The 22,930-nt window shown below is 33.6% G+C and overlaps 2 protein-coding genes and 1 non-coding gene across 10 annotated transcripts; 1 reads left to right on the top strand and 2 right to left on the bottom strand.

Annotated features, from left to right (window-relative positions):
• LOC109823904 (transcription factor GTE1-like) lies at positions 936 to 11,806 on the top strand. 3 transcript variants are annotated; one of them, XM_020390346.1, is made up of 8 exons: positions 936 to 1,028; positions 4,949 to 5,122; positions 5,221 to 5,298; positions 7,649 to 7,867; positions 8,119 to 8,205; positions 8,517 to 8,575; positions 9,802 to 9,952; positions 11,289 to 11,806. In XM_020390346.1, exons 1-8 carry the CDS (start codon positions 1,008 to 1,010, stop codon positions 11,478 to 11,480), a joined length of 981 nt encoding a protein of 326 aa, XP_020245935.1. In that variant the 5' UTR covers positions 936 to 1,007; the 3' UTR covers positions 11,481 to 11,806. The 3 variants fall into 3 exon arrangements, with proteins under 3 accessions (XP_020245935.1, XP_020245934.1, XP_020245936.1); XM_020390345.1 differs by lacking the exon at positions 936 to 1,028 and adding an exon at positions 2,698 to 2,815; XM_020390347.1 differs by lacking the exons at positions 936 to 1,028; positions 4,949 to 5,122 and adding an exon at positions 2,698 to 2,815.
• Positions 12,337 to 14,616, bottom strand: LOC109823905. 6 transcript variants are annotated; one of them, XM_020390351.1, is made up of 4 exons: positions 14,085 to 14,613; positions 13,850 to 13,986; positions 13,405 to 13,685; positions 12,339 to 12,680 (listed from the first exon to the last, which is right to left on the bottom strand). In XM_020390351.1, the coding sequence occupies exons 3-4, from the start codon at positions 13,672 to 13,674 to the stop codon at positions 12,531 to 12,533; spliced, it is 420 nt and encodes a 139-aa protein (XP_020245940.1). In that variant the 5' UTR covers positions 13,675 to 13,685; positions 13,850 to 13,986; positions 14,085 to 14,613; the 3' UTR covers positions 12,339 to 12,530. The 6 variants fall into 6 exon arrangements, with proteins under 6 accessions (XP_020245937.1, XP_020245940.1, XP_020245939.1 ...); XM_020390350.1 differs by having other exon boundaries at positions 13,405 to 13,753; positions 13,938 to 13,986; XM_020390349.1 differs by having other exon boundaries at positions 12,340 to 12,680; positions 13,938 to 13,986.
• Positions 16,898 to 16,971, bottom strand: TRNAT-AGU. Its single transcript has one exon. It is a non-coding gene; the product is annotated as a tRNA-Thr (tRNA).

Here is a 22,930-nt window from a genome sequence, read left to right as displayed (position 1 = left end):
AATTCTTGTTGTCCCTGTGCCTAAACAAATATCCAATCTTGTCAAAGTCCAATCTTGTCCTTTTGCTACTAAATCATGCATGAAAAGAGCAAATATTATTGAATCTTAAGCATTTAAGAAGATCATGATTACTAATATCTTCTGCTATTGCCATCACCATTATATTATCATTATTATTTATTGAAGGCATTAGTCCCTTAAATCTTCAATAATTACATATTTAGTCTCCCAAGGTTGGAAAATTACATATTAGTCCCTCAAATGCTATAGGGTCCTGCAAAATGGTCCATCAAGTTAAATTACATTAGATTGAAGTGAAATATTACATCAAATCTAACAGTTGGAGGCGAAGGGATGCTTTTACTCCTTTATTATGTTCCCAACCCGTTTCTTAATAGGTAATTTAAACCTAAAATCCGCCTAAAAAAATCCAAATGCACTTCTTGTTCTCCGATGGATACAAAATAATCCTAACAGAAAGTTGAGCCTCACAAAATTTTGAAACATCGGAGAGGGGGTAGTTTAGTGTTAGATTTTTAATTGAAATACTAACAGAGGCACCATTTTGCAAGACCATATAGGATTTGGCGGACTAATATGCAATTTTCATGATTTGAGGGATTAATACCAATTATTGAAGATGTAAGGGGCTAATGTATAAAATCCCTTCGTTTGGACTAATATGCAATTGTTGAAGATGTATAGCACTAATGTGCAATTTCCAAACCCGCTAAGCATTAAAAACATTAAAAACACGCGAATCCGCCGACCACCCAAAAAGTCGCAAATTTCCCCATTCTTCGCGATTTTATTACTCCCTCGTCAAAACCCCCCGATTCCAAACCTTGACAAAATCTCCGAAACCCTATAAAATTTGTAACCCACAATGGCGACCCCATCGGTTGCAGAAGAAGCAGCAGCAGCAGCTGCTTTTCGGTAGCGGTGCGCGCGAAGCGAGCGAAACCGATGCAGCGGTTGCTCGAAGATTCAGTAATCAAGTCGATGCAATGATATCGAAGGCTAACGAGGTAAAAGATATTCTCCAATTTTGTGATTAAAAGGGGTTTATTCCCCCCAGATATTGTTGGTTCCCAATTCTTAAGTATTCTAATAATCTCATCAAAACATGTACATTTATATATTTTAAATAAGTACATCAAATCTCATAAGTTGTATCAAATGGGCACCTGATGTTGGAATCCATTGTATTTAATCCATGGTAAGCTTGTCATGGTCGAAAATTTTCATTAAACCCTCATCTTGTTTACAAGTTCTCTATTGTATGAACTTAAAATCTTTAAAACTTGAGATCACAAGATCAAACAACAATATTGAAGGAGAAACATCAAAACCAGAGATAGAAGGATTTGCTTTTGGGTTTAATTGGCTAAGGAAGATGGCCTAAATAGTTATTAGCAATGTTCTAAAATGAGGATTAAGCAGCCACTTAAACGGTTGATCATGTGTGAGCGGGTTGGAACTTGGAACCTGTTCGGTTAGCGAAAAAGCGCTCCATTATGTGGTCATCCTAATAGTCGGGCGCATTTTAAGTAAGCATCCGGATAATTTTTTTTATGCGGACGCTTTTCTTTTAGATCATTTCCAGGTTAAACTCATTTACCGCAAACCTAACCTGACTATTAAAGGAAAAAAATACCTGACCCTAAAGTTTTCCCAAAGTTCCGCTACTCCTCTGTCTATTCTCTCATGTTTGAACCCAGTGGGTGCGACAACTATATCTAACCTTCGTCGACGCTTGCTCCACCTCGTGTCGCTCGTGGAAACTCAATGGAAAATTGTATGACCTCTGATTCTCTCCCTACAAGCTCTCCAACAATCACCTTGAAACTTTGCAACATCCCCTAGAATCTCTCTAGCGAAACATATTAATCGAAGCTTCTAAATATATTTTCTATTTTTCATAAATTTATATATGTTAACATATTGAAAATAATATTTATATATTAAAAATTCAAAAACGCATAATTCGCATCATCTGATTAATCGGCACATAACCCGATTAATCATTAAAGCTCTCCTGGACTGCACACATAAAAAACCCCTGTTTTCAAACATTGGTTATTAGTTAAAAATTTGTAAAAAGATGAGGGTACAATGGGACTTTAATATTGTTAAGATTATTTGTTAAAGATAACGGACTCTAAATGAGGGAACTATTTGATACAAATTTACGAGATTTGGGGGATTTATTTAAATTATATATGTTTTGATGAACTTGTTTATAATGGTTTTTTGGATGCATAGCCCCCAAATTATGATATTTAATTATTTGTTAAATTATTTGCCAAATCTTGATATTTATTGAAATCCCCTAAACCTTAAACTTTGGATTTTCGTCCCTAAAGCTTAACTTCATGATATCTATGGCTGGGATTTTGATCGGGTAAGTCCATTGGTTTAAATATTCCAGATTCGTTTGGACTAATATGCAATTGTTGAAGATGTATAGCACTAATGTGCAATTTCCAAACCCGCTAAGCATTAAAAACATTAAAAACACGCGAATCCGCCGACCACCCAAAAAGTCGCAAATTTCCCCATTCTTCGCGATTTTATTACTCCCTCGTCAAAACCCCCCGATTCCAAACCTTGACAAAATCTCCGAAACCCTATAAAATTTGTAACCCACAATGGCGACCCCATCGGTTGCAGAAGAAGCAGCAGCAGCAGGGCGATGGAGCCGGCAAACACCGATCTTTTCGGTAGCGGTGCGCGCGAAGCGAGCGAAACCGATGCAGCGGTTGCTCGAAGATTCAGTAATCAAGTCGATGCAATGATATCGAAGGCTAACGAGGTAAAAGATATTCTCCAATTTTGTGATTAAAAGGGGTTTATTCCCCCCAGATATTGTTGGTTCCCAATTCTTAAGTATTCTAATAATCTCATCAAAACATGTACATTTATATATTTTAAATAAGTACATCAAATCTCATAAGTTGTATCAAATGGGCACCTGATGTTGGAATCCATTGTATTTAATCCATGGTAAGCTTGTCATGGTCGAAAATTTTCATTAAACCCTCATCTTGTTTACAAGTTCTCTATTGTATGAACTTAAAATCTTTAAAACTTGAGATCACAAGATCAAACAACAATATTGAAGGAGAAACATCAAAACCAGAGATAGAAGGATTTGCTTTTGGGTTTAATTGGCTAAGGAAGATGGCCTAAATAGTTATTAGCAATGTTCTAAAATGAGGATTAAGCAGCCACTTAAACGGTTGATCATGTGTGAGCGGGTTGGAACTTGGAACCTGTTCGGTTAGCGAAAAAGCGCTCCATTATGTGGTCATCCTAATAGTCGGGCGCATTTTAAGTAAGCATCCGGATAATTTTTTTTATGCGGACGCTTTTCTTTTAGATCATTTCCAGGTTAAACTCATTTACCGCAAACCTAACCTGACTATTAAAGGAAAAAAATACCTGACCCTAAAGTTTTCCCAAAGTTCCGCTACTCCTCTGTCTATTCTCTCATGTTTGAACCCAGTGGGTGCGACAACTATATCTAACCTTCGTCGACGCTTGCTCCACCTCGTGTCGCTCGTGGAAACTCAATGGAAAATTGTATGACCTCTGATTCTCTCCCTACAAGCTCTCCAACAATCACCTTGAAACTTTGCAACATCCCCTAGAATCTCTCTAGCGAAACATATTAATCGAAGCTTCTAAATATATTTTCTATTTTTCATAAATTTATATATGTTAACATATTGAAAATAATATTTATATATTAAAAATTCAAAAACGCATAATTCGCATCATCTGATTAATCGGCACATAACCCGATTAATCATTAAAGCTCTCCTGGACTGCACACATAAAAAACCCCTGTTTTCAAACATTGGTTATTAGTTAAAAATTTGTAAAAAGATGAGGGTACAATGGGACTTTAATATTGTTAAGATTATTTGTTAAAGATAACGGACTCTAAATGAGGGAACTATTTGATACAAATTTACGAGATTTGGGGGATTTATTTAAATTATATATGTTTTGATGAACTTGTTTATAATGGTTTTTTGGATGCATAGCCCCCAAATTATGATATTTAATTATTTGTTAAATTATTTGCCAAATCTTGATATTTATTGAAATCCCCTAAACCTTAAACTTTGGATTTTCGTCCCTAAAGCTTAACTTCATGATATCTATGGCTGGGATTTTGATCGGGTAAGTCCATTGGTTTAAATATTCCAGATATAGCCCCCGTATATCAGTTGATGTATCCTTTCATAAGGCTTGCTACAAAACGATATGGTCTCAATATCTTTAACCGATATTTGGCAGTTTTTGGGTGATATATCCCCAGCATTGCCAATATATCAACCGATATGTTGGCTGATATACCCTTTTTACATACTTTGTCACCAAACAATGTAGTTCTGCAAAGTTTCTTTGATGGTTAAAAGTTATAGCCATATGTAGTTCTTTTAGGGAAATTCTATTAGGCTCTTTTCCCTAAGTATAAGTTTTTGCAGTTGGTTAGTAAAATCTTAAATATATATTATTTATATTTTTGTATCCTTAGATATTATTAAGTATGTTTAGATTACATTTAAGAAATTAAATTGTATACACACATTATCCGATATGACGCTCTGATATTTACTACATATCCCCAATATTTTCTTGATACTGTCTGGATTATGACTATCCGATAGTTTCCCGGTATCTAATATTTAAAACTTTGGGTGAGTCTAATGGGGGAAACATTGGAATTGTAACTCTCACTTCAACTGTTTAATACTTAACATCATTTGATTTGGGGGGTGGGGGTATAAACTTTTAAGTTTTTTTTTGTGGGGTGGGGGTGGTGTTAGCAAAAAACCCTATTTTAAAAATACTTAAGATTGGGGGACAAATATCAGAAAAATCCATAACCAAAAGGTTCAATGTTGGGTTTATTTCATTATGAATTTGTGTTCAGTTGGAGCAAAGAGTGAAAGAGCTGACTGATTTCTACACGCATAAGAAGCAACCCAAGAACCTCAAATGGATTTCTTCCTGTTTAAAGGATAAGACTGACGGGGCTCAAAAAGAATCTGGTTGCTCGGAGAGGATGCAAGAGGTTATGTGCCAGTTTGGCACGATTTTGAAGCAGGCAAGATAAGATCTTTGAGTGATTACATACTTTTCAATCTTCTACTTCTTTGTCATATTTATGTTTTCCGCCATCAATAAGAAATTTAAAATTTTCAGCTCTCAGCACACAAATGGGCTGAGCCGTTTCTGGAACCTGTAGATGTTAAAGGTCTTCGCCTCCGTGATTACTATAAGGTAATGATACTTATTTACATCAGCTTTTAGCATTTCATGGTAAACCACACAAGGTTGAATTGTGATACTAAGATATGTAAGAGATATAACATATGTTTTTTTTCTTGTCATGATAAGTTGAGCAATCTGATACGTCCTGCAATTCGTGCATGAGACTTTATAGTTATGCTGTGGCCATTGCTAATCCTAGATAGTGATTACATTTATGATTAATCATTATACCTCCCTGATGATTTTAGGGCCTCTAATACACTGGCTAAGCAAGTTATGTAAGGAAAATTACCAGCATCGTACTGAATTACGAGCCTATCCATGTGAGGTCAGTTACACAGTACGGATAGTTGGAAACCTAATATGTTGGAATAAAACTTATAACTATGCTGTTGCCATTGCTAATCCTAGATAGTGATTACATTTATGATTAGTCATTATACCGCCCTAATGATTTTAGGACCTCTAACTCTAATACACTGGCTAAGCAAGCTACGTAAGGAAAATTACCAGCATCATACTGAATTATGAGCCTATCCATGTGAGGTCAGTTACACAGTACGGATAGTTGAAAACCTAATAATGTTGGAATAAATTTTTATGACTAATTGTTGTCAACCCTTTATGTCCTGGTGTTAGTCTGATTGTCGTCGAGTCAATTATAGCAATAGGGCTACTTCTCATGAAACTAAAATGGTAATTGGCTGGCATAAAGCGACCTTGTTTCTCATTGTTAACCCATGCAACGAAGGGCCATTTTCTGATACATGTCTATTAATGATCTGACAGATGACAACCTACCACGTATTCTATCTAGTTTTTATTTGGCTAAAGTACAGAATAATGTTGTCTACCTCTATTAGACTTTCACATAACTACCCTGTTGAAATTTTTATTGCACCCTGCTACCTCAACTTTAGGTGGCTTGTAACCTGTATACCTTCACAGTTGAGTCCTCAAGAAACATTATGAATCACATGACAAGTTTCCAGTATCTTGATTGTAAAGGATGTTTAATTGAGAGCTTTTGTGACATTAAACTAGTCTTCCAATGCAGGCGATGTGCGCATGATGCGATGTGTGCATGATACGATACACACTTGTGCGTAATAAAATAATTTTGTTAACACCTTAATAATTGATACTAACCAAAAAAATGTGTAAAAATGATCAGAAAAAGTGATAGAAGTGTATGGTAATTCACAGATTGGTGATGTCCTGTGGGAAAATATTTTTCTCACACTACATGTGTTGATCAAACTGTAAATTTGTGGAACATATATGTGGGTGTTCTATGTAGTATGTGATAGGAGAAATTTTTACAACTATAAGCATGTGGTAAAGGATTTTTTTTAAACTATATATAGATACATATTACCTATCTAGTGATCTCATCACATATCTTTTTGTATTACGATGTTTTTTTGTATATCACACCCATTAACAATTATAGATTGTTTTTAATGTAGTATCATTTTGAAACAAATGTAATAAGGAGAGGTATAAAAAGGACGATAAAAATGAACTGTATTAATTACTGAACAGAACCAGAACTTCATAACAAATACGTAGTATCATTTTGAATAAGGAAGCATGTAGTTCAATATTTATAGGCCATGAAATAAAACTTGCCTCAATGTGGTGTTCAACATTATTCAAAAGGATGCCATAGCACACCATCCCCCCTAGACTTGCAATGCGACTTCGCAGGCATCACATCACCCGACCTCCTTCAATTAATCATGACGTACCCTAAAACTCGATAGGTGTTCATTTTCCATTTTATGTAAGGCTTTGCTTTCTAAATTTTTATTTTGCTCTTGCATTTCATTCTTGCGAAGGAGTGTTTCGTGGAAAAACGTGTTTTTCAACAAAATTTGAGGCAAATCTCAATAAATTTTTTTGGAACGGTGCGGTTATGAGGAATTCGGAACATGGGGCTGGGAAGTTATGAAGTAGTGCATGCTTATTTAGGTTTTTTGGATTTACAAAATTTCCCTTTCAATTAGGGCCAATTAATTGGAAATGGTTGAGGAGAATGCTCAAATTATTTTAATTTGTGACTCGCAAAGGGTAGGACCAAAAATATTGACCAAAAGCATGGCTTTTCTTAAATAATAGTAATAATAATAGTAACAGATATAGTATATGAATAACATTCAAATATTAGAAATTAGACTTGGATTTTGTAATTTAGATTTTGCTAGTATACTAGCTTAATGAAATTTATTGCACATACTATGGTTCCTCTAAAAAGTGTTAATATTTTTTGGATCTTACGTTTAGCATGACATGGTTAATTGTAATTCATTTGCCAACTTCTATATAATCATTAGTCTTTTTCGTGTCTTCATGCTAGATTATTAAGAGGCCCATGGATTTCTCTACAATTCAGAAACAGATGGAGGCCAATGTATATAAGAATGCCAGAGAAATATATGCTGATGTCAGATTAGTTTTCTCAAATGCTATGACTTATAACGAGGACAACAAACATGATATTCATGTAATGGCGAAAACACTGCAGCAAAAATTTGAAGAGAAATGGATTCACCTGATACCTAAAGTTGTTGCAGCTGTAAGTCATTTCATCCATTTCTGATTTTAGTTGGCATTCCTTAGCAAGGATCAGTATCTGCTCAAGACTGCCATCTCCTACCAATTCACCTGTTCCCCCTTCCTTGCGCCTTTTTGATCTTATATGTCTGACTGACTTTGAACCTCTGGTTTCTTTGAATATCTTCTTACTTTGTTCAGTAATTAAAAACTGCATTTCTTCCTTGACTATAATACATATCATCTGTTCTTTTTATTTCTTTCCTAGAACAGGAAAAAAGACAAATAGATGAGGAGGCACAGGCCCTGGCAGCTCAAGAGGCTGCTATCGCAAAATTGGCTAGAGATACTAACAATGAGGTTATACATTTTTTTCAGTCTTTTTCATTTTTTTGGTTAAAGTGCTAATTTTTATACCTGCAGAAATTCTAAGTTTGAAGCTGTGTATCTGTGATACCTGGAGAATTTTAGGTCAATTCTCTCCTGTGTACTCAGTATCGTTGTCAAAAGCTGTGTGTCTGTGATATATCTTGGTTGCAATATTCTAAAGGCCCCTCTAGGTCACAAACTGAACCAAGACAAATTAGCTGGTGGTCTAAAGTGGACCTACTTTATCTTGATAATTTAATCTAGTCCTTTATAATGTATTGACACTTACTTTAATGTTTCAGCTTAACCATCTGAATTTGCTTATAGAGGAACTTAGAGAGTCAGTGATGCAGAGATGCAGGTAATCCCAAAAGTAGTAGTAGTAGGGGTAGTAATAATCTGTTTTGTTAGTGCCATCACAGTTATGTTGACTCTAAAATCTGTAAATCATAAATTTTCGTACTGTTTTTCTGATTCATGTTGATTTTGTATGACTCTTCAGCCCCCTTATGTTTGCTGCTTAAAGTAGTTGAACACCAGACTTCCTGCAGCCCATTCTCAGTCAGTATTATAAATGATACTGTTTTAAAATGTGAACGAAAAACATGTTTTAAGTTCTTAAGAAATTTAGTAATTACTGTACTTAACTGTTGAGCTTGGATTTAGGGTCACATAGACAGATTCAAATCCTCACTTAGAGCTCGAAACAAATCGAAAGAGAGATGAGTAATTGGCATTATGAAAAATATTATGTAGTAGATACTGTTGCTAAACTATGGGAAAACAGTACTTTTCTAAGTAAGCCAATTTCTAGCTAATAAGTGTTGGCAACGAGTACTATGTTAAAGAACAGACTGTTCTTCTGTTCTTTATTTGAAATTTTATAATTCACAATGCACCTAAAGAAGAGGAAAAAAGAATTTTTCAATGTATTATGATGTTGTTTATTTTTATTTGATTGAAGTAACATTAGTATCGTTGATTCACAGTAAGCGTGATAGGATAAAAACTCTTATTTTCAGCACTAGCTCAGGTCATGCCATCATCCTTTTTTAGCAAGACTAGTGAAGGTGTTCCACATTAAATCACTATAACACTTCAATCAGAAAATTCATTCATTTAAGTAGTTCCTGCTTGACATTCTACTTCTACTTTTGTTCCTAACTATTCTCGGAAATTAATTCTTACATGCTTGCATGCTCTTTTCCTATCGAGAGGGAGACTACTAACTATGTGCTTTAATTATTCTCTGCGGTTTATTATCTAATAAAATCCTTGTTAACTTGAAGATACAGTTGGAGTTTTTGAGCGTCTCACTGGTAGCCCTGAATAGCTTTTGCATACATAACCTTATTCAGCACAGTACGAGTTTTCTTCATTAAGCATGGATATATTTAATTCTAACACCCTGGAAGAAGGAAACAAAAAAAAGAGAGATTCCATAATAAAGCATGTTGTTAGCTAATGCAAGCCATCTTTTGCCCTTAGATTAATTAATTTTGGAAGTCTGCCTGCTGGTGACTTAACACTCACGAGTAACTGTAAGTTCTGCTTGTAAGTCACTAAGCTTGAAAAATATTTGGTCAGGAAAATGTCTACAGAGGAGAAAAGAAAACTTAGTTCGGGGATTGCCTCTTTATGTCCCGAATATCTTTTCAAGGCATTGGAGCTTATTGCTCAAAGCAATCCAAACTTCCAAGATTCAGCTGAAGAGGTGGACATTGATATTGACGCTCAGGTGATTCACTCTACCTCAATTAAAACTCTTTCGTATTAACAGTATAAGCGCAACCTGAAAATGGAATCCTTACGACATAATCAACTATATTGAATAAGAAAAAAAAATGTGGGTATCCCTCCATTTTTTTCCATCTTAGTCTTGTGAACCCTATGGCAAATTTCATGTTGTATCCCCTCGTAACAGAAGAATAGAGGCACAGAGAAATGATAACAGTTATCATGTGAAGGATAAACATGGTCAAGTAAAGAGTAATTATATTTGTAAAAGAATTTGAATTTGAGCACCCTTGTAGTGATATCAATCTAGAAATAATATTATAAAAATGTTAACAAACTCGTTAAAACAGAAATTTGGTATCAGGATGTGAACGTTGGTATTTATCAGTATCATCAAGACAACAACTATGACTCTAAAATCACTATAAATAAGAAAAAGTACAATTATGAATTATATTTAATAAGAAAAAGTATGTATTCCTCAAATAGGTTTCTTTTAAACATGCTTCTTCAACTTTCACGTTTTATCCCTCCTTTCCGTAACTGCAAAATTGAGGCACAAAGAGAAGTAATAGCAATGGTAAAACAATTCGATCATCCTGATAACTACGTCACTGTTGAAAATTTATAAATAGTGTGATGAAAATGTTAATCGGCTTGTTAAAACAGAAAATTGGTATTAGGATGTAAATCTTAGTCTTTGTCAGTTTTATTAAAACTACACATTATGCCTCTAAAATCAATATTTCCTCATGAAAATTAACCCATGCTAATAAGTTAAGGACTAGACATAAATATCTAGCATTTCCTCTTCAAATACGAAGGTCTATGATTCTATTTCTTTTATGGAGGGTAAGGGGTGAAGTATTTAGAAAAATTGGGGGAATTTTTGAATCAAAGTTGAGGGAAGGGCAAAAGAATATACTTAACATAGTTGCAAACACATTTTACACTATTTAATATTTAAGTAAAACATTCATCAAGAAAATATTTTTGTGTTTTCAATAAAATCAGTGTCTGAGTAACAAGTTCAAGTGCATTCATTATTAAAAAAACATTCCTGGTTGCCTCATGGGGCTCTGCTGGAAGAATCGCTCTATAAGAAAGAAAGGAGTTGCATAGACCATTCTTTACCATATATGTTTTGCAAAATACTCCTCTGATTTTTTATATTTTGCGGAAAACACGTTAGAAGAGAATCATATGTTGATTATGTCACCCATTTTGATATGAATTTACCCTTACTGATGTTGCCATAAGAAAAGCGTGTCTCCAATAGTTTACTAATGTTGAAATAGTCTTTATTGTTGTTTAAGACTGATTACTTCCTGGTACAGAGTGAAATCACACTACGGAGGCTGAAGTTCTTTGTGAAGGGGGCATTGGAGAATCAAGCCAAAAATTCTGCAACCAAAGCCAAAAATCAGTCTGCGGATGCTGATGACATCTCAAATCGCAAGAGGGTGATATGTGATGCTCTGGCCAAAACTGCAAGAAAAAGGAGCAAAAAGCTTACAACAGTATCTTGATCCTGTTTATATTTCCACAAACAAACGGTTTCAATCACCAATAGACAGACTTGTACATATTATATGAAGAACTTTACAATACCTTTTTGAGATTTATCACAAGCTCCCTAGTGGGCACTTTCGCAGTACAAAGGCACTTTTGCTGTTTCGTTTGTAGAAGATTATTAGTGTAGTCCGATGTGCAGTGTATACTTATCGTTTACATCTCTTTTGAAATTGTAACTACAAAAGGGTTGGATCGGTAATCCTCAATGTTCATTTTGTTCTGAGGCATCATAGCCATCTTTTTTCGAACCTTCAATTGAATCTATGGGTGATTCGGTTTATGCCAAACGAAGATGTGAGGTTCCTGTGGCAGTTTCTTTTCCCTATTTGCTGTTGGGTTTCATGGTCGAAGAGCAATGATAGAATCTTTATTGATAAGAATTGTTCAGTTGATGAAATAGTGGTTATCATCTTGCATAATTTGTACTTATGGGCAGGGGCATCATCCAAAAAAGACTTTGAGGTCCCTGTTACATTTGACATGGGTGGCTGCTATAGAGGACATTGCAGTGACTGTCGAGCATTCGGGGAGCGAACGAGGGTCTGGGTTCTTTGTCTCGTGATGTCAGGTTTGTTTTGTGATGTTCGGTGTGTCATTTGGGTGTTGTATCTTGATTAGCTTTGTACTTTTTGTTTGCTCACTTTTAAGGGGCTGGAAATAGAACCAAAAGTTCTCTATTCATTGTTGCTAAAACCGAGAACTTCGAGTTCTACTTGTAGCTGCCTTTCTCTGTATCCTTCTTGTTTTGTGTTATATCTATGAACAGAGCATCGTGCCCTATTTTTACCTCAAAAAAATGAGTCATTTTTTGTCGAAGTTACCTGACAGCAATTCATTTTTACAACAAATGCTCTTTTCGTAGTTGCGATTGTACAAAACTTACACTTCCAGAAGAAACAAGAAACTGCAATGGCAATTACTACTGTTTTCTTTACAACTTGCAAATATCTCTTATACTTAAATTCTTTTGTCTGCAACCTGCACAATTGAGATACACTGGTGTATTACACTGATGAGGTAAACGGGCGATGATCATGAGAAGGCCAACAGATCCCTTCTCTTGTACATGGAAAAGGTGCAGGCTGAGCAATGTATGTTGGATACCGGTCTCCAGGCATCATCACTGATAAATCAGGCGGGCATGAACTTGCTACCTGTCGATATACCGAGCCAATAAGTTCACAATGTGCAGAGAAATCACCAGGAAAATAAGGGTAATTTCCCAAAACTACCATCATTTTGTTTGTTCTGCGCAAGGCTACCGTAAAAATTGTTTATCTGAGAAAACTCATGACTTTGTTTCACCAAGGTACCATAATTGACAGGCAATAAGGGCCAATAATAAGTTATTCCACCAAAATTTTGCTTTTGTGTACTTCATATCTTCTATATAACCCTTGAGAACTCTGTGAGCGAGTTGCTAAGGGAAGTTTAGACTTTATTGCATTCCAATAGTTTCAAGGTATTTGTCTACAGGCTTGTTCCTTATGGTTTCTCGAATAAAAAAAGGTTTATAGTAGTTTTTGGGTTGATTGCGGATGGATCCCTTGATTGAAATTGCTACCCCTGTAATTGGTTTATAGTAGTTTTTTGAGTTGATTGCGGATAGATGCCTTGTACAATGGAAATTGAAATCACTACCACTGTAGTTCTATTGTTGCAGATAGTCCCTGGGTGAAACTTTTGATCAATAAGAGGGTCTATCTGCATCAATAGATTTTCACTCAGGGGTCTATTTGCAACAATAGAACTAAGCCCATAGTACAAGGGGTCTATCAACAATTAACCCTACTCTTTTTTCTTTTTTCCCTTTTTTTTTGGCCAAACCCTGTAAGGACATTAAGTTTTGTGAAATTTGCTATGCCTGTATGTACTTACTGGCTGTGAGCTTCTGATCTTTTCAAGAGCATACATCTGAGCCTGTGCTTGGCCATTCTCAGCAATTAGGAATGAAGTTCTCGGTCTGAAGAGGTGTTCGACAATGGCCATGATGAGGAACATCGATATCAAGATTGCGGTAGCAACGAAACCAAATGAGATTGCATTCATTGATGTTCCGAAATCTTTCCACGTTGCTTCTTCTGTTGTTGTTTCAGCTGGTGCAGGGTTTGAGCTCCAGAATGGTCGTCTATCGCCAAAGCCACTCATAGTTTTCGCTCCTGAGATAAAACAATTTCAACTATCTGGTTGATAAGGATTTCGGGCATCCGCATTTGGTAGCATGAATCTGATCAACAACCACCAAAAAAATGATATCTATGTCGTGTTCGATCAGATATACATGCCTATTTATATGCATATTCGACAGGATATGAACACATACATTTGCAGATTTTTTTTCTTCTGTCTACCTCCATAATTTTGATTGGACAAAGAAAATACTTCTGTTGATTTGCAGACGTGATAATTACCTTTAAAGAGTATCAGCAAGCAGAACAAACTACTCTCAAGTTCAGTATGCTGGGAAACAAAAAAAAAAACAGTGAACATGAAGAAAAATAAAACAAAAAATTTCTTAAAACAACAGGCATAGAGAACATAGATGACTTGCATAATACCTGAAACACTACCTTCAGATACCTGCAGATATATCAAACTCTATCGACATTGTACAATATCAAATTACCAACTTATGCAATGAGATAAACATAGGGGAAAGCTCCACTTCCTCGTAACTGTAACTTAAAATCCTAAGTAAAGATTTCTGAACAGTTGATCCTAGGCTATTATAATCATTGATCCAAGTGAGAGCTAATGACTCTTAGCCAAAACCCCTCAAGTACTTGAGAATCTCCTGCAACTTGAGAGATCCTTATTTAAACTCCCCACTTGTGCATTTTATATGCCAATGTGCATTGCATAAAGATCTCCAGAGTGCGAGATTTCAAATGCATGCTTGCCACCATCACTTGATGAAAAAGGGAAAGCTGACTTGTAAGTTTGAAAAGAAAAAGCTGCAAGAATGTACCTTGTAAAAAAAAATTTCTATTAGTTTCAAATCTAGAAAGAAGAAAAAATATTCGACGAAAAATGCCCGAATGAAGGTTGCTGAACTGTGATACTCAAGAGACCTTTGTTTGAGAGACACAAGTCATGACACAATTTATGCCAAGAAAAGACTCAATAATTGTTGTAGCCAACTGGCAAACACACTTTGCTTCAAAGAGAGAAGTTTATGATAAAGAAAAAAAAGATGGTATTATTATTATTATTATTATTATTATTAAAATAGGTTGATAAGAAGACGTGGCTTTTTCAAAGCTCTAAGTGCATTGAGGGGTTCCATTTATTTATTTTTTTTTCCAATATGATCATAACTAGGCTAGCAAGGGAATGAAAGCCTAGTTAGACAATAAATCTTGTTTACTCTCACACATGATGAATTAATTTCAATTTTTAAGGAAGCTTTATTTCTTAGTTTACTTAATACATTGCAAAAAAAAAAGGTTAGAAAATTTAATCCAAGCATGTAGCAAACCACAATATAAGCAGTCATTCACTTTCTATGATAATGATAGCAAAGACCCTAAACAAAAGGAAAGAGCACAAGGAACCAATCAAAATTGTTATAAAGAAAATGGGAAACATAAGCAAGAACTATCAAATTATACAACAAAAAAGGCCATGTATAGGAATATATTAGTTTACACAAATAAGCAATCAATGCTGAGTCTAAGCAAGGAGACATAGGCACCATGTTGGAGACAAGCTCTAGTGCTTTGCTTTAGAAACATATAATTGTGACCACAAGTCTACAATAATATCATTAAAACTTCTTAAAGGTAATTATTTATTTAAAATCTATAATGAAGATTTGCAAAGAATATTATTTCTCTAATTTAAACTTAATAAAATCTAACCCAAAGTTATGAAAATTCTTTCATTCTGAGTCAAATAGATGCATAGGTCCATCTGTTATAGAGGCTTCAACTAGAATAGCATTAACATTTGGAGGGGGAAAAAATACAAGAATATTTTGGTTCTCTTTTCCCTTTTCACTTTTGCTTGCCACTAACAAGGGTTACGTAACTCAAATTGAAATTTGATAAAAAAATTTCATAGAAATAGTGAATTAATAGCATCAATATTTAGAAATGGCACAAGATTTTTTTTTTTTGGTTTTTTTGCCCTTACTTTTGCTTGCCAATAACAAAATTATGTGAATCCAATTGCAAATTTGGTTAAGATTAGATTTAATACAAATCAATGAATGATGAGGATCAAAAACACGTGAAGGCAAATAGTTGAGAGGGGAGAGGCTATAATTTTTTCGTTGAATAAGGAAAAGTTGATGTCTTGATGGAATAAAAAAAAAAAAGGAATGTACTAACTTTGGAGTGTTCCCAAGTGTCCTCGGAGTGGGGGTCACATGTCTCCCTCTCAAAATACCATGCGGAAAAGCGCTTAAATTTTTTTAAAAGTAAATTAATAAGGGCCTCATGCTTCTTTGGATCGAGGAGAACAAAAAAAAAAAAAAATTAAGATGAACCATTTATCTTATTTATAAATATTTAGGAGATGAAGTTAATCATCTTAGTTCCCTTTAGTTCATCCTATAATAACATAAAATTTGTTATTCTCATATTGGGGTGTAACTAAGAGGAAGAAAACTCTCTTTCCTATCATTTTCTTTCCGCTCCTAGTTTACCTCAACTTCTCTTAACCAGTTAACCTCATTGAAATTTAAACATGTCATTTGCATATTTTATTATTGAGATGGTGAATAGAAAGGTTATATCATTAGATTACACATATCTTTAGTTTAGTATAATTGTTTTTTTAAAGTATGTTTCATTGAGGAATGGGGCTTGTTTGGAAGTTAAAGAACAAGGCATTGATCTTATATATATCATGTTCTATAAGTAATTTAGCATAATTGAAAAGGAAAACTATGCTTTCATTGAGAAAAATGTCTTGATGTTTTCTATCATGTGTTTTATATTGCAACTTAAAAAAGAAAACTAAAAAGTTATGCTATTATTGAGAAAATGCCTTGATGTTATGCATCATGAGTTTTATATGTAATTTAAAAAGAAAAAAAAGAAAAATTGCTTTCATTGAGGGTTGAACGCAAGGCCTCCCGCTTACTAAAACAATTTATGCTATTATTGAGAAAATGCCTTGGTGTTACGTGTCATGAATTTCATATGTAATTCAAAAAGGGGGGGAAATTGCTTTCATTGAGAGTTTCATATGTAATTTAAAAAGAAAAAAATTGCTTTCATTGAGAGTTTCATATGTAATTTAAAAAGAAAAAAATTGCTTTCATTGAGAGTTGAACTCAAGGACTTCTGCTTATTAAAAAGAATTATGCCATTATTGAGAAAACGCCTATCTGTTAAGGGTCATGAAAAATTAAATAAATGAAAATTGCTTTCATTGAGAGTTGAACTCAAGACCTCCCGCTTACTAAACGGGTGCTCTAACCAACTGAGCTATGAAAGCTTCACGAAAGGTTACCATAACTATTTGATATTAATTTAACAACCCAACTGTCAAAAGAAAAGGAATTGTATCATACAAAAATTAACTACAAATCCTATAACTTATATCAATAAAGGAAAAATACCTATTCCTTCATGATTGACATAAAATTCAAGAGTCCTGATAACTACACTACTCATTCAAAAATTATTCTCGCATTACAATATACTAGTGTGCACCCCGTGTAAACCACAACCTCTATTTTTTTCTGCTATACTAATTTTGTATTTAAATACAGTTTTTTGTAAGTGCTACAGTAATATTTTTTAAATACTACAATATCCCATATGAGATACAGTAATAATGCTACAATAATAATTTATTGTAGCATAAATAGTGAATATTAGGAACTCTTCTTTACATATACCTAATTTTAATGTAGATTCTGCTCTCTCGCAGGAATTTGGGAGAGTGTGGTCTAATTAGCATTATTCAAAGTTCAAAACCAAAAATTTTAATGGGTTAACTAATTTAAGGATATGATTTTTCCTACTATTATTATTATTATTATTTAAAATTTTAATGGGTTAATTATTGATGTATGGAATCACACAGTCAAAAGGAAGGGGTTAACTATGTTGACGGAGGTCCTCTAACTCTATAAATGTCTGGACTCTGGGCAAGTTGTACTTCCTTGCACAAGTAACAGATCGTAAGAGGTAGGGTGTGATTCCCCGTTTATTCCTTCGACGATCAAGACAACGGGTGGCTTGTGTGGAGAAGTAAAAGTAACTGTAGAAATTCCTTAAGTTCAAAGAATGGTGGAAAAGCTTACCTTATAATGGAAAATAGTATCCTTTTTTGTAGTAGTAGAAGGAAGGTAGGATGTTAACTTTGGCCGGGCATGGGCTGACGGCCAAGTCAGCTTCATCTTTACAGGTATCGGCTGAGGAGTAGAGGAGAGGTCACTTCGGTTTAATGCAAAGTGATGTGGGGTGTGTGGTGTCGACGTGGTTCGATGTGTCATAAATACTATTGGAGATAAAGAATGATGTCGTCTATAATGTATTTAATGACATTTATGGCGAAGTGATTGGTCATCAGTGCACATGAGGTGCTCGAGGCTCAAGGCGTTTCGTCGCCTGTCTATTCGTCTGGTGGTCGAGAAGTACCTCCTTTCGAGTCGCTCTCGCAGAATGTCGGCCAATGGGTTGCCGAGTGGAGTGTTTGAGTAGTCGACTCGGTCGGGAGACGTCACGCAATGCTTTTCGGATCGTCGACATGTGACGCCATTCGAGTCGTCCTCGCAAGATGTCGACGTGTCGAGTCAACGGAGCTGGGCTTTTGATTATCTTGAGATGTTGACTTGATTATGCATAATATGAGACACTTACCTGCTATTGATTAAAGATTTTTTTATCACTAAAATAGCTATAAATTAACCAATTTAAGGTTATGTTTTTTCTATTATTATTATTATTATTATTATTATTATTATTATTATATTCTGCCTTACTTGAAAGTTTGTAAGCCATGTTTTTTTTTCTGTTCATGTTTTTTTTTATGGAGTCGTTCGGTAGAGTCCAGTAATTTCTTTTATCTTTTGAAGTCAATAAAAATCTCAGACTCCTTCTCAAAGGACCTGGGGATATTCAAAACTAAAACTAGAGTGAAGGCCCATTTTGATGCAGCCTAGTTGCAAGTAGCTTTGGGCCAACCCTATAAGTATTTTTTTATCAATTATTTTTATTCTAATTTTTCTCTCGAGCAACATGTGATGTTAATGAAAAACTAGTGCACAAGTTTTATTTCTTAGCACATAAATTTCTTTATTAAAAATAGTAGCAGGAAACTATGTTCCTCCAAAATAAAACAAAACTCTTCTTTAAAAAAATAAAAATGTGGGGCCATGCAGTTTCATATGGCTTAAACTCCTATATAATTAAATATATAAACGCATATTTTAATGGTCTGGATTATTGAAAATAGATAATTTTTGGACCAATAGGTTATTGAAAAATAATCATTTGTTCTATATGTGAAGGTTTTTTAAAACAATATAAAGATCTTTTTTCTTTCCCTCGTTGTGTAAAGATGTTTGATCCCATCACTGTATGGCCAGTGAACGATGGGTATTGTCCATGGGCCTATTAGAAAAATTTGGACTGGGCTTTACATATACCCAACTTTTCTCTTTTTGCTCAGAATTTCAAAGTATCCAATATCCACTTTTATCCTTAACTAGTAAAGTGCATGTGCGTTGCACGTGGGTATACTTGTTCAGTATTGAAAATTTTAAACGTGGACCGTAAAATGATGAAGTAAATCAATAATTTAGATTTTACCAATATTCATGTAATTAAGTTGGTTTAGATTTTACCAATATTCATGAAATCCACATGAAGAACGTAATAAGAGATTTATGTGCTATGATTCTTAGATAATTAGATTGGCCAATAGCTAGAATACCTGAACTTATAGGGTAGTGAGACAAGAATGAACCAATTCATGTTTCAAATTTAATTACCTTATCAAAGTCTATATTAATCATCAGCATTTAAAGCAGAAACAAAACATACAAATATAGAGGGTCAAATTTACTAAATAGCATATACTCGACGTGGATTAATAGAGTAAAAAATTATAACCCTATGCATGAACAAACTTATTTTGTAAAGACAATAGCAATATTAAAAGATTATCTAATATTAGAGATGAGAGACACATCTTTGCTCAATTTACACTTAGGTTCAAGCTATTTACAGAAATGCTAATTAATAAGAGCTTTCCCAAATAAATTTCTTAAACTTAAAACTAAAATTAACATATTTGAATGATGGAGATATATCATACGCAGGGACTTGTCACTTGTTGAAGTTTCGTGACAATTACAAGAGAGACTGATTATGTCATTCATATGCATTTTTGTTGAAGTTTCGTGACAATTACAAGAGAGACTGATTATGTCATTCATATGCATTTTATCAATCTCTAGTTCACAAGTTGGCATATGTCATTCATATGCATTTTATCAATCTCTAGTTCACAAGTTGGCACTGAATCATTGCGATAGCATTTTCATAAAAATCTATTCTATTTTTAATGTCATCCCAAGCACTTCGTTTCTCAAAAATAGAAGTCAGATGGTTGGAAGGAGAGGAAGAGAGATATAAATGAAAAAAATATAACATATAAAATGAGTAATTAATTAGAAGGTAAAAAGCCAAAGCTTAAGAAGATAACACTTTAGTAATTAGGGTTTATTTATAATAAAAATATAACATTTATTTTGGATGCATGTAAATATGCTAGTTGTAGTATTTATTTAATGAGCCAATAATTATATAATTAATACCATATATCATTTTCCCATTATTCCTTTAGAACAACATACATATCTAATTATACCTATCAAAAGATGTTTTTATCTTAAAAGACTAGTAAAGTGCACATGCGTTGTATGTGGGTATACTTGTTCAGTATTGAAAATTTTAAATATGGACCATAAAATGATAAAGTGAATCGATGGTTTAGATTTTACCAATATTCATGTAATTAAGTTTTTTGTCTGAAGTCATGGTAAGAAAGTTTATTTTGTACTTTTCACTGTAACATCAAAAGGATAATACAATTAACCTAATATATTCCTAATCGTGTCCCTACTTCATGATATTAACATCATAGATTTTTTTTGATACAATGTGCTTTTAAATTATACCGTGAAATACATTTAAGGGGTTGAATTTTAAAATATTTAATATAATGAGATTTTAAGATACATTTGTTCATTTTAGTCTTTTTGTAATACATTTTGAAATTTGAGTGATCCCAATGTCTCCAAAAAGAAAACTAATCACCAAATTAATTGTACCAATTTAAATTGTACCAAATTGACTCATTTCTACAATAATCAAGTTTCGAAACATATTTTCAAAATTCTAATTGAATTATAGAGGAACATATCATGCTAACACGTGCTTGAGAAAATTTGATCCTCGAAAGAAGTTGACATATTATGCTCTGTTAAATTTTCTATTCTAATCCAAGTGGAGTTCTAGTTGAGCTTTTCTTTTGTAATTGTATAGTTTTGACTTAGTAGGTATTATGGTGAGTGGAAGAAAATGTATGAGCTAATTTATACTCAAGAGATGAAAGAGAAGTTATATAAAAAAAAAGGGTTGTTTGTTAGTTAATTTGGTTCATAGTTTATGCATTGATTCAAATTGAATTTTAAAAGTCTAGACTCTACATCTTGTTTTTGTAATTATTTGATTAACTTTGTCTTATACTATTTTATGACTGATTGGGAAGAAATTCATAGACTTGAGCTGAAATTTTGACTCATTAGCAGCCGGTGCTCAAAAGACCCAAAACAATAAAGAATGAAGCGCATCATTCTCTAATTTTATATTAGGTAGTTTCTACAAAACTCTAGTCCTCCCATGGTTTAAACTTTGATGTCCCTCCAATACAGTCATTTCAACTTCTTAGAGAGAAGAGTCGCAAGCCCCCAGACATGCAACTAAGATAGACAAAAAAGTGAACATTGATATTCTAAAATTCTAAATATAGACATAATCATTTGCATGTAGTATTAGATTATAAACTATTGATAATGATTTTATTCTTGACCAAATATTCTTAGGGAGAGTAGGATGATAATGATTTTATTCTTGACCAAATATTCTTAGGGAGAGTAGGAGGTGCATTTAATAAAGAGTTATGGATAATTATTTAAATAGGGAGAGTAGGAGGTGCATTTAATAAAGAGTTATGGATAATTATTTAAGGATTAATTATAATCAATGATATAATTGCGAATTATCAAAATTTAAAAGGGGAAAATAGGAAATTAAAAGTTTTGACATGAGTATTCTCTTTTATAAGTGGTATAGATTATGTAATTATGTAGTTTATGTTGATTGTAAAATAGAAAAAAAATCCTAATGCTGATATTTTTATTTAGATTTTTGATATCATAAGTCATGTTTAAATATGATCAAATAATTTATATATGTAGTTGTATTTTGGGAAAATTTTTGATTAGTTGGAACTAAGCAAACTAATTGATCAATATACTGCTTGATTATTTAGGTTATGAGGTTTGGGTTCCTAATGGTTCATGAAAAGTCTAATAGAGAAGCATTTTTATTTTAAGATACATATAGATAGGCTATTGTGTATGTTGTAAGGATCCAAACCTAAACATTCAAGTCATGTTTTGGGGATCTTTTCTGCTCGAACAAGTCCCATTATACTTTAAAATGTTATCAAATTTTCTTTTAACTCAACTATTTCAAATATATAAACAATTCTTATTCATCAACAATCATGGCTTAAGAGAGAAGTGAGCTGTGTTATTCATGATTTCAAGCTATAAAGGATCCACATGAGCACTAGGCCTTGGTCATAATGATACAAACCAACAAGAGAGAGAAAAAAATGTGGGCCTAAATGAGGCATTTTACTGATTGCTAACTTGAAGTTTTTGATGACAAACTCTAGTGTTGTTGGGATAATCCTTTTGCCTTTTGTGATTAACTTTTCTTTTATAGGATCGCAAACTTATGCTTTTAGTTGTAAGGGTCAATATCTTAAACTTGAGAACTTCTTAGGGGAAAACACATTAGCTTCTCTAATATAAGTACTAGAAAGCATGAAGTCATGATTAAAGGGTTCTTCAGATGTGGTTTATTATGCAAGAAGAGTTGATGAGATATTTAACTTGTAATGATTGTAATAAAAGAATATGTGTATAAAAGTTTAGTTAGTGAAATATCTAGATAACCCTTATGGTGAATGCTTAGGACTTCAGCTTTTCATAGAAGCGCTTGTTTTATGGGAGAGCATTAAGTGCATATATGATTTAGGACGTATAACGATCAAATTCATGGAGAAGTAGGACCTTCATGAGTCAAATACGGATACAGATGAATTATTGACTGACCACAGAGAAACAACCATACCTCCCAATCTAGAA

This window comes from Asparagus officinalis, chromosome 9 (assembly GCF_001876935.1).
Source record: "Asparagus officinalis chromosome 9, Aspof.V1, whole genome shotgun sequence".
Lineage (NCBI taxonomy): Eukaryota > Viridiplantae > Streptophyta > Magnoliopsida > Asparagales > Asparagaceae > Asparagus > Asparagus officinalis.
The sequence above is the reverse complement of the archived record's forward strand: the minus strand, read 5'-3'. Positions and strand labels throughout refer to the sequence as shown.